The sequence below is a fragment of the Aethalodelphis obliquidens genome, unplaced genomic scaffold (assembly GCF_003676395.1).
Source record: "Aethalodelphis obliquidens isolate GAN/ISIS:26980383/991018 unplaced genomic scaffold, ASM367639v1 scaffold93, whole genome shotgun sequence".
NCBI classification, from domain to species: Eukaryota; Metazoa; Chordata; class Mammalia; order Artiodactyla; family Delphinidae; genus Aethalodelphis; species Aethalodelphis obliquidens.
In genome coordinates, this window is record NW_020838037.1 from 1,219,926 (window position 1) to 1,236,768 (window position 16,843).

At 36.2% G+C, this 16,843-nt stretch overlaps 1 protein-coding gene across 3 annotated transcripts in view; it reads right to left on the reverse strand.

Moving 5' to 3' along the window:
• Positions 1–8,308: 8,308 nt before the first annotated feature.
• Positions 8,309–16,843, reverse strand: part of AASDHPPT (aminoadipate-semialdehyde dehydrogenase-phosphopantetheinyl transferase) — a 33,807-nt gene continuing 25,272 nt past the window's right edge. For 2 of the 3 annotated variants that reach the window (XM_027095706.1, XM_027095708.1), the window contains exons 5-7: positions 14,636–14,707; positions 12,645–12,795; positions 8,309–8,545 (exon numbers count right to left, since the gene is read on the reverse strand). In XM_027095706.1, the coding sequence (XP_026951507.1) occupies positions 8,421–8,545; positions 12,645–12,795; positions 14,636–14,707 (348 nt within the window). In that variant the 3' untranslated portion in view covers positions 8,309–8,420. Of the gene's footprint in view, positions 8,546–10,752; positions 12,796–14,635; positions 14,708–16,843 lie in introns of those variants that run through there. The other variant, XM_027095707.1, reaches the window with a different exon arrangement.

The window sequence follows — 16,843 nt, forward strand, 5'->3', positions numbered from 1 at the left end:
AATCACATGAGGAAACAAGAGAAAGTTCTGAGTGATTCTTTTTTTTTTTTTAATTTATTTTTGGCTGTGTTGGGTCTTCGTTGCTGTGCGTGGGCTTCTCATTGTAGTGGCTTCTCTTGTTGTAGATCCCGGGCTCTAGGTGCACGGGCTTCAGTAGTTGTGGCACGCAGGCTCAGTTGTTGTTGCTCATGGGCTCTAGAGCACAGGCTCAGTAATTGTGGCGCATGGGCTTAGCTGCTCCACGGCATGTGGGATCTTCCCGGACGAGGGCTTTTACTCGTGTCCCCTTCATTGGCAGGCGGATTCTTAACCACTGAGCCACCAGGGAAGCCCTGAGTGATTCTGTTGGCCTTAATAAATCATTGGTTTGGGTCGTGGGCTCTTGGTGGAAAAAAAATTACTTATTTTGGGAATCATTATCTTAACCTGCATTTTTCTCTTGCATGTGCCTATGTTGTTGCTGTGGTATTTGTTTCCAGAGCAGCCAGATAGCTATAAAATGAGCCACCTCCATGCTAGTAAAACCCTTTGCTGACCACTCAGGGCACATTGTGGAAAAGGGGGGGGCATGTAAGACTGTAAGAGCCAATCATGAGTGTAGAATGTGGGAGGAGGTCATAGAGAAGATGCAACAGTTGGTTGACCTGTGAGCTGGACCCAGACAATCAGAAGATCCTGAGCCCCTCCCCTGTCCTTGGAGTATACATTCCACCCACCCACACTAGGAGCTGTTTCAAGGATGTAAACTTGACAGAATAAAGTTGTTGTAGAGACCATCTGGATGGTTTATGTGACTGAACCCAGTAAATGCCTCTATATAAACTTTTAAGATTCTGGAGTGTGGGTGCAGAAATCTCATCTTGTGGCCATCCAAGACAAGCCTTTAATGAAAGTTCCCTTGTTTATTAAACCTGCCATCCACCAATCTAGTCTGCCTCTTTCTTTGGTCTTTCCTTTACCCTCAGTGTATGGGGGCCAGTTTACAGACCAACAAAACTTATTCCTAAGTATTTTCTTGTTTTTAATGCTATTGTGAGTGGGATTGATTTCTTTATTTCTTTTTTTGGTAGTTCATTGTTAGCATATAGAAATGCAGCTTATTTGTGTATTTTGATTTTGTATCCTGCAACTTTACTGAAGTCATTGATTAGTTCTATCAGTGTTTAGGTGGGAATCTTCTAGGTTTCCAATATAAAATATCATGTCATCTGCAAACAGATACTTTCACTTCTTCCCTTCTGATTTGGAAGCCTTTTATTTCTTTTTCTTGCCTGATTGCTCTGGCAGGACTTCCAGTACTATGTTGAATAGAAATGGTGTTTTGCCACTGATCTTACAGCAAAAGCTTTTAGCTTTTACTATTGAGTATGATGTTAGCTGTGGGCTTGTCATAGGGCCTTTATTATGAGTTACATTCCTTCTATATCCAATTTGCTGAGGGATTTTTTTCATTTAAAGCTGTTGAATTTTGTTAAAATTTTTTTGCATCTATTAAGATGACCATGTGATATTTTATCCTTCATTTTGTTAACATGGTTTATTTCATTTATTGATTTGTGTAATTTTTTGTTTTTCTTGGTTTTTTTTTTTCATGCAGAAAGTTTATTGAGGAGTGTCAAAATCAACACATATAGGAAAGTCCAGGAAGTGGGAACTGGGCAGAGGGAGGAGTTGAACTGTGATGTGGTTTCCATAAAGGCCTCAGATGACCTTAGGTGGGAGCTCTGGAGCTAGGATCATCTTTCAATGTTGTCCTAACTTGAGGCAAAGGGGTTGAGGTTCAGATTTTTTTTTTAAATTAAAGAATAGTTGACTTACAATATTGTATTTGTTTCAGGTGTATAACATAGGGACTCTATTTTTATAGATTACAAAGTTTTTACAAAATACTGACTATATTCCCTGTGCTATACATTACATCCCTGTTATTTATTTTATAACTGGTAGTTTGTTCCTCTTAATTCTCTTCACTTATTTTTCCCCTCCTCTTCCCCTTGATTTGTGTATGTTAATACATCCTTGCATCCTAGGGTTAAATCTCCACTTGATCATGGTGTGTGTTTCTTCTAATGTGCTGTTCAATTCAGTTTGCTAGTATTTTAATCAGAATTTTTGCCTCTATGTTCATCAAGGACATTTGGCCTGTAATTTTCTTTTCTTGTAGTGACCTTGTCTGGCTTTGGTATGAGAGTAATCCTGGCCTTGTAAAATGAGTTTGAGAGTGTTTTCTTCTCTTCAACTTTTTTTGGAAGAATTGGTATTAGTTCTTCTTTAAATGTTTGGTAGAATTTACCAGTGAAGACATCGGTCCCAGGATTTTCTTTTTTGGGAAGTTTTTGACTACCACTTCAATTTCCTTACTCACTGTTTTGTTCATATTTTCTATTTCTTCATGATTGATAGGTTGTATTTTTCCAGGAATTTATTCATTTTTTTCTAGATTGTCCAATTGGTCTGATTCTTAAAAGAATTATTTGTTCAGCTAATAGGTGGGGAAGGCAGTGTGAAGTAGCAGCAAATGTAGAGAGATAGAAAACAGCTTGGAACATTGACTGTCAGTGTTGGGTAGGGGTGAATTAGGTGGAATAATAATTAGCTTCTAAGGTTCACAATTTGGCTGCAAGGAGGGCTACAATTAGATGTGAGTGGTAGGGAGGGTGGTGGTCATCAATAATGTAACAGGCTAATGGATTTGAATTTTATTCTATAGATTATTGGAAGCCATTGGAAGGATTTTAAGCAGTAAATTACTTTGATGGTAATTCTTAACTCTTTAAGAGCAGTATTGTTACTTAAAAGTCTTCCCGCAAGCTTTGCCTAAATCTACTAAAAGTCAAAAAGGGACGTTTAATGGAAAAGTTAAACCAGATGCTTAATCCTTCTGATGGACTTGTCATACACAGATCGGTGAACTAAAAAAATAGCTGATGTCTAAAAAAGAAGATGAATTTATTCATTGATAAAGCAACCCTCTCTTTGTCAGGTTATATGGAAATGACCAAGTTACCTGTTTACTGTTTTCCCCAAACCTGGGATTGAATGTCCCATAGGGCACCTCTGTGGCTCAATTAAAACAAACAAACAGAAAGCTTTATAAGTATTTACAAAACTCATAAATCTTGAGACTGACTTCAGAGATGAGAAAAATTTAAATAAAATGTGTGAAAATAAAAACCATCTGGCTGCCCAAAGATTAATTTTAATCCAAACAATGAATCCAGCTCAGCTTTATGCATTCTCTACTCATAACAGCAAAGAATGTAGAAAAGCACTGGTTATACATTAGTGCTCAAACTGCAGGACTTTTTATTTATTTATTTTGTCTTGAGCATTGAAAAACCCAATATAAACTATTAATATCCTGTAAAATTAGATACAACCAAGTGTATTGATGTTTCATCTGATTTGTATTATACTCATTTCTTTGGTTTATTTTTATACAACATTGTTTTAAAAGCTAGTAAAATGAGTTTGAGAGTGTTTTCTTTGTCTAGTGTTCATTGTCTCCATATACAGAAATTCTATGAGAAACAATTCAAAAGGCATTTCTCCTATGCTGGATTCTTTGCTCATAATGCCAAGCATAGCTTAAACTACTTAACAAAATGTAGCTTCAAAATGAAATTCTTATATAAAATGCAAAACAGGAGGATATAAAAATAAGCCTGAGAAGTCCAAGTGATGGCTCTCAGACTAAGTCCTGTGCAAAGAAGATAACTCTGAGCACGCTCCTTGGGCTGAGCCTTGAGTACCTTCCATGGCTGAGGAGGAAAGGATTTGAGAAGTTAAGTACAGTTCTGGTTTTATGATGGTAAGAGTAATAGACAAAACTCTTATTGAATAAAGTATTTATTTGATAATCCAAAGACATCATGGGCATGATTAGCAACTCTTTGGCAGGTGGCAGTGCTCCCTAAAATATTATCAAATACAAAACTTCACCCAAATATTTGACTAATGATTAAATGACCTGAAATGGAAGAGCAAGTATAAATTAACTAGCTATAAAGTTTGAGTTTATTGGCTTAATGACACTTGACACTTTTAATGAGAGACTAGAAATATCAGGGTAAGAGAGGAAGCTCAAACTCTATATACTCTATATACAGCTGATGATTATGCAGAAATTATACATGGTTATTTTTTGGTGGGAGGATTGTAGATTTATTTGCATGTCTAGAATATATACAGAATAGTTTATTATCATTTTATCTTCTTATAGTGTTTTATAATTTACAGAGTACTCCTAAATGAGTTAAAACATAGAAAGTGCTGTTAGCATTCAGTGTTCTCTATATAAATGCTAGATGAGAGAGCTTTATCTCAAAGTACCAAAAATCTTTCTTTTTCATTGCTGCCAGGGATCCTAGGCTAGGTTTTTTAGTAACTACTGCCTCTCTCTTTGCCATTGACATGGCTGCTTTCCCCTCCCCTCTTATTTATTTATTTTGCTTTCCCAAAGTTTTTTTTTTTTTAAATTTATTGGAATATAGTTGATTTACATGTTATGTTACTTTCCGCTGTCAGTGAAGTGAATCAGTTATACATATACATATATCCACCCTTTTTAAGATTCTTTTCCCATATAGGACATTACAGAGTGTTGAGTAAAGTTCCCTGTGCTATACAATAGGTCCTTATTAATCTATTTTTTATATAGTAGTGTATATGTCAATCCCAATCTCCCAATTTATCCCTCCCCGCTACCCCCCACCCCTGGTAACCATAAGATTGTTTTCGACATCTGTGACTCTATTTCTGTTTTGTAAATAACAAAAGTTATTAAGTTCATTGGTACCCTTTTACAAATTTTTTTAAAAATTAATTAATTTTATTTTTGGCTGCGTTGGGTCTTCATTGCAGTGCGTGGGCTTCTCATTGCGGTGGTTTCTCTTGCTGCGGAGCATGGACTCTAGGTGCATGGGCTCAGTAGTTGTGGCTCGTGGGCTCTAGAGCACAGGCTCAGTAGCTGTGGTGCACGGGCTTAGTTGCTCCGGGGCATGTGGGATCTTCCTGGACCAGGGCTCGAATCCATGTCCCCTGCATTTTGGCAGGCCGATTCTTAACCACTGCACCACCAGGGAAGCCCCTGTACCCTTTTTTTTAGGTCTTCTGCCCATTTTTTGATTGGGTTGTTTTTTTTCTTGTTGAGTAGCACTTTTTAAATTAAGCATTTTATTTTGACATAATTGTAAATTTACATGTAGCTGTAAAATACTAGAGATATCCTGTGTACTCTTTGCACGCAAAACTGTAGAACAATATTACAATCAGCATTTTGATATTGACAATCAAAATACATAACATTAACATCTCAACAAGGATCCCTCATGTCCTACTACAGCCATACCTACCTCCTTCCTGCCCCCACCACCTCTTTAAACCCTGGCAGTCACTAATCAGCTCTCCATTTCTATAATTTTGTCATTTAAAGAATGTTGTATAAATAGAATCATACACTATGTATGCTTTCATAATTGGCTATTTTTTTCACTCAGCATAATTCTTTGGCCACTCATCCAGGTTGTAAAGTGTTTCAATAGTTCATTCCCTTTTATTGCTGAGTTAGTATCCCATGGTATAGATCTACCGTAATTTAACAATTTACTACATAATAGTAGACTGGATAATGGTCCCCAAAAATGTCAAGTCCTAATCCCAGGAACCTGCAAATATTATTTATATGGGAAATAAATGTGATTTGGTTAGGAAACTTGAATCCTGGATTATCTGAGTGGCCCTAAATTCAATCACAACCATCCTTAAAAGAGAGAGACAGAGGGAGATTTGACACATGCTGAAGAGGAGGCCATATGTTCATGGAGACAAAGAATTGAGTGACATGAACACAAACCTAGGGATGTTGGCAGCCACCAGAAGCTAACAGGCAAGGAATAGATTCTCCCCTGGAGCTCTAGAGCCTCCAGAGGGAGTATGGCCCTGCTGACACCTTAATCTCAGCCCAGTGAAACTAATTTTAGACTTCTAGCCTCCAGAACTGTGAGAGAATACATTTCCATTCTTGTAAGCAACCATGTTTGTGGTAATGAGCAAGTTCACACAGAATAGATCCACATTCCCCTCTCCCTAAGACTCTGGACTCTTCCCTTTATAGTACTCTGGGAAAGTTCTGACATTTCCAACTAGTTGACTGTAGGCAGCTATTGTGTCAATGTTACCATCATTTCCAGGTTCTCAAGCCAATACGTTAAATCACGTTTCCTGTGTGAATACACCAATATCAATATGCCTGGCCTATCTTATGTCATCCTTTTTGGTTTAATACCCTTAGAATCTACTCCCATACTTGTTCCCCAGACTCCTACCAGTGCAATGTGATAATATCCTGTACAGGTGCCTTCTCTTGGGCCTAATCTTGTACTCGTCTGGGATATGCTGGCATCTAATTGATTATTTTCCGGAGTGTAAAGATGGATAGTAGGTGTGGATCCTGATATCCCCTTATGAAAGAATTTTCTTAGGTGAAGTCACTGAAAGCTTTTTTTCTTGGGTGTATGGCAGTTGGGGTAAGACTGTTTCCCTCAGACAGAAGGGGTTGCTTCTGTCAGCTACAAAAGACAAGATATTCCCCTAAAGCTGCCATAATAAGTTTTCTGATGTTTCACGCTTGCTTTCAATTTATCCTTTTTCCTGTGTGTACATCCTGGACATCCAAAATGACTAGCCCGTGACTTCCTTGGCACTCTGGGGGCATGGGTTCGATCCCTGGTTGGGGAACTAAGATCCCACATGCTGTGTCGTGTGGCCAAAAATCAAAAAAGAAACAAAAGAAACAAAACAGAACTACTAGCCCTCACAACAGCCTCTGTAATCCCCATCATGGCCATAGTGACAAAATGCCACATCCACTTGATTTTCCTCTGTCTTCCAACACCTCACACCACCACTAGTGATAATGTGAGTAAATGTGAAATCACCTCTTGCCACAAGTATCCATTTCCCCTGACAAGGAAGGTATTTGTATATCCACCAAATGCATGCAATTCCAGAATCCTACTTTGAGGCTGTGTTTCTAGGAGCTACTCATGGTACAAATTACTATATTATACAGGTCTGCAGCAGGAAACAGATGGCACACCCAAATTGAGTGAGCAAAGAGTGTAGGCAAGGATAAAGGAAATTACAAGAGATGGTGAAGCAGCCTGGGCTAAGCAAGAGCAAGATGTTTCTACTCAAAAGAAGAAAAGGCGAGGAAAACTGGTTGCTGAACCTATGAGATCTACTTCTGGGCTATGTCAGGAGCTGTGATGTAGAGGAATACAGCTATTTCCAAACCACTGCATGGGAGGAAGGCAAGAAAATACACTCCCTGACCTCTTTCCCTTCCCACCCAGTCTTCTCCTAATGGTTTCTCCCATTTGCAACACTCAACCAAGGAAAAGGGATTCTGGTTAATATTGTGCATAGAAGTCAACTTCCCAGGGTACTGAGCAGGGTGAAGGGTAGAGTAGATTTAGAGGGGGGAGAGCCAGTTTAGCAGGCTTCCTGCTAAGGCAGTACTAGGAAGAGCACAGAAAGAGTGCTAAGTATCAACAGAAATAACATGGTACTGTTAGGACCACCAAACTTCTGGGCTTCTACTAGCCTACTGCTTAAGGTCTAGGCCAGTAGAAGAGTGGCCTTACACCTAGCACATGGGTGCTTTCTCAGAGGTGACCTGCAAAGGTGTGCACTATGCCAAGCGTTAGGCTCTACTTCTGATTAAGTATTCAACAAATTGCACTTTTCATCCCCCTAATGTTGGTTCCCTAATGTTGGTTCCTTTCTAACTTTTCCACTGAAGAATGATCCTAAAAGAACAGTGACTGCATATTCCTAGGCAGGAAAATTCCTTTGCAGTCCCCTGCAACTTGTCTTAAAACTTGGGCAAGTTTGCATTCTATTTTACTATTATCTGTATTGCTTTCATCATATTCTTTCTGAAAATTTAGATTAAAATGAATGCCTCCAGGTGTCCTATTGTAACTCCTAAGGGTGACTGCTAACCCCTAAGGGTATGTATAATGTCCTTTAAATTTCTGCTTAAGTGAGCTGATTATTCTTACACTGTTGTCACTTTTAAGACATCCAATCCTGATGTTTCCATTCTAATAGGAAAATACAGGATATAAGTACATAACACTATGCACAGACTATGGATGCATACACAAGTAGTTAAGTGCATAAAACTACAAGTGATACAAGTTACCTCTGGAGAGGGAAAAAGGAATAGGACTGGGGGTGATGCCGAAACTTAGCCTCTGTGCACTGGCGCTGAATTGAATCTTGGAGACAGAGTTTTGTGTGAAGTAGAAAAGAACTTTATTGCTTTGCCGGGCAAAGGGGGACACAGTGGGCTAATGCCCTCAAAACTGTGTGCCAACCTGGAAGGATTTGGTGAGGAGTTTTACAACAATGGTTCAAGGGTGAGGTTGCTGATAAAGATCAGGGTGTGTGCAGGGCCTGCATTCCTTTAATATGGCCTCAGGTGTTCTCCTGATGAGCTTCTTGTGGTCCTGGATGTTATCCAACTGTGACCTTCTCTCTGGAATAAAGAATGCTTCATCAAGTAGTTAATAACTTCCATTTGTTGGGGGTTTTAGTTCTGCAGAAGAGCTCAAAGATATTGTTATGTGTATCCCTTGAGGCAGAACTAGGACCCTGCACTATTGTTTGACTGCTCCTCCCTTGTCTCTGCATCCCCTCCCTCACCTGATTAGCAGCTGTTTGAATCTGCCCTTTGCAACTCAGGGAAGGTCATGGAGACAAGCCTATTGCCTATTCCCTACAAACAAGAAAGAGGGAACACAGAAAGGCTTCCATGCCCAAGAGCCCCACAGAGTCCTGCTTGGTTTCAGGGGTGAGAGCTATTTAGCAGTATCTTTGGGATAAAAAATTTGACGCAGATATGGCAAAATAGTGTTAAACTAGTTGTTGGTGACACACCTGGCATTATTTCATGAAATCAGCAAAAACTACAAATAAAGGCTCCCAGGCCCAAGCATTCCTGCCCCAGGATTGCTTACATTCATTTACAGCAAATCACTGAATTTAGTAGAGCACAGTTCAGACTCTGGATCTAGGCTATCTGGTTCAAATATGGAGTCCACTGTATAATGGTGGTATGATCTTTATTTAGTAAGTTGCTTAACATCTCAGTACCTTATTTTTCCCACCAGTATACTGAGGATAATAGGACTTACCCTATAAGGTTATAAGGATTGAAGAGCTTGATACATGTGAAGCACTTACAAAGGAAGACAGGTATTCTACTATAAACACTCTCAGACAAAGAATATTAATTGGAGATATGTCCAAAGACTTCTGCCAATCCCAAATTCACAAACACTGATGGCATATTTTCCCCATAAAATGAAATAATTATTAGCTCTCTTCACATCCCTTTTAATATGATCTAGTACTAGGAGATGGAACTGTTTTCAGGCATAGTTTTGATCAAAGATGTATGTATATACATGTATGTATAAATCTGTTTAGTTGTTCAAGTTCAGTTGGCAGTCCTTCAGCCAGCGAGGCTATTTAGTTACCCAAATCTAATTAGTTTCTGAGGTTCAGATACTTAGTAGTAAGGATGGTGAATACTTTAATTGAAAAATATATCCAAATCTATTCAGTTCCTGAGTTTGAATAGCAAGGGGTATGTGAATATGTGTATGTGCATACGTACACACATAGATCCACACATAGATCCATCAGAGTTCCTATGCAGGAAACTATTAACAGAAACCATTTTTTTTGCCAGAGCTGAATTATGTTTACTGTACAAAGAAACTAAAACTGTCCAAAATGAGCTCAGGAATAGTGCGAGTGTGGACGGCAGCAAAGGGTAGTGTTGATATGGTGAATGCCATCTGTAGTTAGATCTCCTATACCACTCTGCAAAAAAATGTATCTCCTGTGCCCCATTTGTTCTCAGGAAGCTACTTGAGGATATGATCCATACAAATGAAGGAGTAAATCTAAGACAGACATGAGATATAGGAAATGGGAAATCAGGGAATCCAATATAGGGGAGACACAAGCAATTCCTAGGATGATGGTGAAAAGAGATTCCAAGATGACAGCTGTGCACCAGTCACAGAAGGTAAAAAGTCCAGACTGGACAAAACAGATTATTGCTCCAGAAGCAATTTCTTCAAGATGGATGAAACTGATAAAACAACTGGTATGTCTGAACATAGAGTTTTGGATTTAATTAGCAATAAGTATATAGAAACCTATGTAAACAAAATAAATTATTAAGTCAAGGAAATAAAAATGCAGTACAGGGTAAGAATAACACATCACTTAGCTGTACAGTGTTACAGTAATCTTAATGATGTAAACATTCTTAATCACAGTCAATAATGTAAACACTGAATTACATATGCTGGGAAAAGGGGAGCAGGAAGGGTAAGTGCAATGGTTGGGAAGCAGAAGAACAAAGCTTTGTATCAGGAATTAAAGAAATACCTCAAACTGAAAACAAGTAAAAGCAATATAAGCATGTTACCTGAAGATATGGTAATAAATAACAACAAAATAAAACCAGTGAAACAGCTTGCTCTGGGGACAGGAAATAGGAGAGGAAGGTCAAGGGAGTGGTATTTTTCATTTAGAAAAAGAATTTTTTATAGATCTATTTGATTCTAAACTATGTGAATCCATTTGACTATGTGAAACTTTAAGAAATAACAGAACCCCCCACCCCCACACCCCCAGAAATCTAGCATGGTACCTGACTCATAAAAATTCAATAATGTTAATTATTTTATTATTATAATGACAAGAAAGATGACAATTTTTCACATCACCATTACACTCATGCTAGGGATAACAATGCTTCCTTTACTATAAATGCTATTTGATCTTTTTAAAACATGTTATTTACTATGCTTGGAATATATGGGCATGCTTAATGAAATAAAAAATTATAAAACATTCCAAATTTTTTTTTTTTACTTAAGCAAAGTATCTAATTTTATACAATTTACACACAACTTTTAACCAATGAAACTATTTCACTTCTTGACATTCAACAATTATAAGACTTTAACTCCCCAAGACATGCACTACAACCACAAAATAGATTCTGTCATCAATATGATGGTCTTGGCATCTTATATATAATGTTTCCACTTTAAATTAAGTCTTATTTACCAAAATAGAAACAGGCTAAGATAATGAACAGGAAGTTTATAAAAAAAGAATACGAACAGCGAATAACAACACTGACATACCAACCTCATTTGTAATGAAAGAAACACAAATTTAAAAAATAAGGTACCATTTTTCACCTATTTTGGCATAGATTAATTTTTTTAAAAAAGATCCTATCTACAGATGACCAGAGAGTATGTAGGTGGGGGGTGAGAGAGTGGTCACACATATAACAATAACTAGAAGTATAAGTTGTACAGCCTTTTTAGAGAACGATTTGGCAATACTTATAGAAGCTCTAAAAATGTTTATTTAATTCCTTTGAACCAATCATTCCATTTCTAGAAATTTACTTTCTTAAGGACATAATTAAACATGTACCTCAAAATGTGGTTACAAGGATATTCAACAAATCACTGCTTATAGTAAAAACTGCAGACATTCAAAATGTCTAACACAGAAGAAAGAATGAGTAAATTGTGGCACACCTCCATTATGGCAGACACTGGGCTTCCCCTAGATGTCATTCCCCCAGACTTTGCCTTAGCTTCTTCCTTACCCAACCCAAAAGTGTCAGAGGTCAACTTTCTCAGTGACCTGATCTGAGTCAACAGAAACTTTGTGGAAATTTTCTGGGGGCTCTTAAGAGGAAAAAAATCTTCCTCACTGACAAAACTGAGATGTGAGAGGAAAAACAGCCTTTCCTGCCTTTTAGATACAATTTTTATGAAGATGTGAAGCTGGAAGTTACAGCAGCAGCTCTTACAACCACGAGGGAGACAAGCCTAAGGCAAAACCAATAAGCTGAGGCTAGGCAAAAAAAAGCGTCCTTAATGACACCTCTGAACTGTTTATGTGAGACAATAAATGTCCTTGGTTATTTAAGTCGATTATATTTGAACATTATTACCTCTGGTCAATAGCATCCTGATAGAAACCGTACAACACAATACTTTAGAGTCACTAAAAGTTACGCTACAGCAGTCTATTTATGAACAGTAGATGTACAGTTCAGAGAAAAAAAAATTAAAAATAGTATGTTCCCATTTAAAACAAGAGTAACTATGTTAATATGGAATCGTTTGCCAAGAAAAAGGTCTGGGAAGATACTCCAGGTTTTAGGGATAGTTACCTCTGAAATAGTTATCTCTGAAAGATAGGAATTCGAATGTTCCCTTCTTGTGAATTCACATTTTCTGTTGCTTTCTAAAATGAACATATATCACTTTAAGATTCTCCCACCAGTTTCTATTTCTTCAGTAAATCCAATGCGATTTTGGGGAGGAAGAAGAGGTAAACATGCATTCTAGTGAGCTATCCTGAACTGGGAGTCTGCCTTTTTAATAGGAAAAGTTGTTTCTTCTTTTTTAAACTGTTTTGTGAAATAAAATTTGATACTCTCAGGCATTTATTTTTTAGTGAATACAGAAGATTACCGTTTTCATTTCCCTTTTTACTTAGAAAATCATATCATGACTTTGTACCATTTCGTATTGAAATTTCTTCTGTGAAGCAAAAACAGTCCCAAAATGAAGGATCTTCAGGGGTCATAGGAACAGCAGATGATATTAAATCATTAAAGGTGAGAATAGTAAACTGCCTCTGGGTTGGTTTAGAATCACCTTGAAATGAAACCTAAAAGGGTAAAAAATTGGATTACCTCAATGTTATACTGCATATTAATCTTATGGTCAATTTTGTAATTAGGAAAATAAGAAATCAGTAATCACATTTCAGCAATATTAAATTATACTTCAATAACATTAAATTACAACACAGTAGCATTTCTAGATAATTGCTTCTACTCCTTATATTAGTGTTGCCAATATAACAAATCAAGAAAAATATGAAATAACCTGATTCTCAAACTTTTTGTAGATAAAAATAACCTGTGGTATTTGTTTAAAATGTAGATTTACTGAGCCACACATCCAAAAATTCTGATTCAGTAGATGAGTCAAAAAGGATCCCAAAATATATAACTTTAACAAGCAGGTGGGTTATTCTGATAGAGAGGGACCACCAGGCAAACTTTTGAGAAATACTCTAGAGGGTGCGTCTGATAAAATACCCATAACCACACAGAGATGCAACACTTCATTAGGAAATGACTCATTCAACACTAAATTTAAACTATATCTTATACTCCGTGATAGAGCCCTTGTTCACAACTCAGCCCAGTGTGGACTGTCTTTAACATTCTATACATTCTACTAAAGATAGTACTTGGGTCTTCTACAGTGCTTTTACAAGGTTAATATCTATTTTATATGATGTAATTCTCATAACTATGCTGATATGGTTGTTACCTCAACTCTATAGATGGGGAAATTGAGGCTCAGTAAGATCAATCAATTTATACAAGCTTACAACACAGGTTAAATGGTAGACCTGAGCCTGAAACTCAGCCAGGTCTTCTGAATAGTACCCTCACCCTTTTCTCACTATGCCAGTGCTGCCTAAATAGGCTGTCTCCAGGGAAATAAAAAGAAAGTACTGCCATGTGCAGACATTACAAAAAATATAAAGCTCTATGGAATCATAAGGTATTAGCAGAAAGGGTAATGCTGAGACTTCAGCACACAAGGACAGGTAACCTGGGTTGGAACATCTTCAGATTACAGGGGTCAATTTTAACATGTCATTCTTTTAAAAGAAAATAATCTATGAAGAATTTTAATCTTTTTAATCTGTCAAAGGCATGATCTGTAGACTGAGCTTTTTTTCTAAAAGTAATGATGCATACATATTGATCACACTACATTCTCTCATGCAGATTCCCTAAAAATAGTAATAAGCATATAGTTTCAATTATTGTGACATTATCAGTATTCCTTAAATAAATACTTCCACAGAATCACAACTATATGTAGGCTGAGAGTCAAGACCCTAAGGTTTCTTTTTTAAAAAATTTCTCAACTTACCAATTAAATAGCAGAAGAAAGTAAAAATTGATTTTGATTGGAAGAATTGATGTTATGCTAGAATATATCACAAGATCTCTCACATTTTTGACACTTTGGAAATAATTTAGGAGAGTATTATAAAAAGGGGAAGGAGTTCAATTTGACAGATAATTCCATTACTCACTATCCCTCAACTTGGTACCCTTAATATTCAAAGACAGCCCCAATTCACCAGGAAATAAACCACTGTTAAGATGACCAAGACAGTGATTATCTTGAATATCTACTGAATATATGAATAGTAGGACAGTACCACCAAAATTTTTTGTCATATTTAAGTGTATTTGAATGTGAAGAAGCAAGTAACATACTTTTAAAACATTTCTGTGAAATCCCAGATGATCTTAAGGATTAGATAATGAACACTTCTAAAGTCTATAATTAAAAAAAAAAAAATGCCCAAACCTCTAACCTGATATAAACCAAATGATTATTTCCATCAATAAATAACAAATTCAACTTTAATACATGCTTTTTAGAAAAAAATCAGAGAAATCTTAAAATCTTACATCCTGATGTCTAGATCCATTGGGTTTCCTAAGAGCTACTGCAACAAAATGGTGCTCATCTATTTTGCTTTCCTGAAAAATAAAACATAAGTAAATAGAGAATACTAAATATAGAAACATAGATATATTTCTATTTACATTTAAAAAATTTCACTCCCCCCAACCATATACACACATACATACATATATATCTCCACTCCCCCTGACTTGAAGGAATAGTCACATATATTTTGGCCCTTTACTCTGTAATATTTCAATATATATTTCCTAATAGGGACATTCTCTCACATAACCACTGTAGTTAATAACTTTGGTAAATTTAACATTAAAATAATACTTAAATCTACTATCTGTACTCCAACTTTTGTGAATTAATCCAGTAATGTCCTTTTATATCATTTCCCCACCTCCAGTACAGGAGGCAGTCTAGGGTCAAGTATTACATTCAGTTGTCACTGTCTTCCTAGCTTTTCTTTTGTCTTTTATGATGTTAGTATTTTAAAATACAAGCCCCATCCCCCACTTTTTACTAATAAACGTTGGCTATTTTCAGTCTGATGGTTCTTAATGATTACACTTATATTATACATTCTTAGTAAGAATACTACATAGATAAAGTATCCTATCTAGAGGCACATCTAGATAGCCATCTGCCCTCACTGGTGATGTTAGTTTTGTATATGCTTAAAGTGTACATTTAAAAAAATTAGATTGCAGCACTGGTTTATAAGCATTTAGTTAACTACATACTACAGCCGATGGAAAATCATGGTGGAAATTCATAGGTAAGACTTAAAAAATATGTAATTTCCTATTTTCCCCTATGTATGAGACAAAGGGGGAGGGGGCTTTAAAATATAATAGACATTGAGGCAGTTACCAGAGAAAAGTATGAACAACTGTTAAAAACTAAACAAAATTTCACCAAAAAGCCACTTTACTAAGGCAGTCTTCCATAAGACATGAGTTGAAATAGGAAACTACAATCAGAAATAGTATTACTTAGGGACTTTTCATCCTTCATCCTCTTCCTCATATCTTCATATGTTAAGATATCCAAATTAGCAATAAATAAATAAATAAATAAAAGAAATTCAAAAGAGATAAATTTAGGAAAACACTTCAAGAGAAGAAAAAATAACTAGCTAAGTATGAGAAAACATTTAATAGGTCAAAGTTTGTTACCGTAAACAAAACTATTCTTTTTGAACATGGTTCTCCCATTCTTTACACTGAATGTATCAATAATATAAACACTAACATACAGAGATGTTTTGGCTATAATTGTTTTTGGAAAACAACTTAGATCAGCAGTTTTTGTAGTGTCTGTAAGGCGGAATATTAAGAGGTAACCGTGGGCAATAACTAGTTTTCATCCAGCCTGTCCACTAAAATGCCACTTAAATGCTCAATTTGTTTACTTACCTCATTATAAGCTAAAATTCAATGAGACTGATTTCAAAATATTCACCATATCTACTCGGACCTCATCAACATCACATAAATATGAAATTTGAAAACAGCAAAACTAGGGAAGTTATTTTACAATGACTCCAGTTTATCAAACATTAATATTTGATGTCTCACTAGAATAAAAGTTCTATGAGGTGATCACCTTTCCCTAAATCCTTTCTGCCTAGTACATCTATAATAAATATTAGTTGAAAAAAGAAATGAACCCAGCAAGCTAGCTAGCTAGTTAAGCTAGTACATTCAATGCTACTGAACTTGACTTAATTTTAAGACTTTATAAATTTTCAAAAGTTTCCTAAGCTTATAGTTTTTTATCCATAAAACTATTGTGAATAACAAAATTTCCTTAAAATCTCCAACAAACCCAAAGGGAGCAAGAATATTTTACTTTTTCAGGAGATAGTTTAGCATTAGATTACAAAGATTAACCTGCTTTAGTCAAATTTTATGTCATTTTCTTAGTATGTATTTTCACCTTATAAACAAAGTAAAATAACAGTTTAAGGTATAACTTAAATCATTCAACTTTTACAATGTTTTCCCAATGGTAAAGTACTAAAGAAAATCTCATAAATGTTAATATATCTTTTTTTTTTACATCTTTATTGGAGTATAATTGCTTTACAATGGTGTGTTAGTTTCTGCTTGATAACAAAGTGAATCAGTTATACATAGACGTATGTCCCCAAATCTCTTCCCTCTTTCGTCTCCCTCCCTCCCACCCTCCCTATCCCA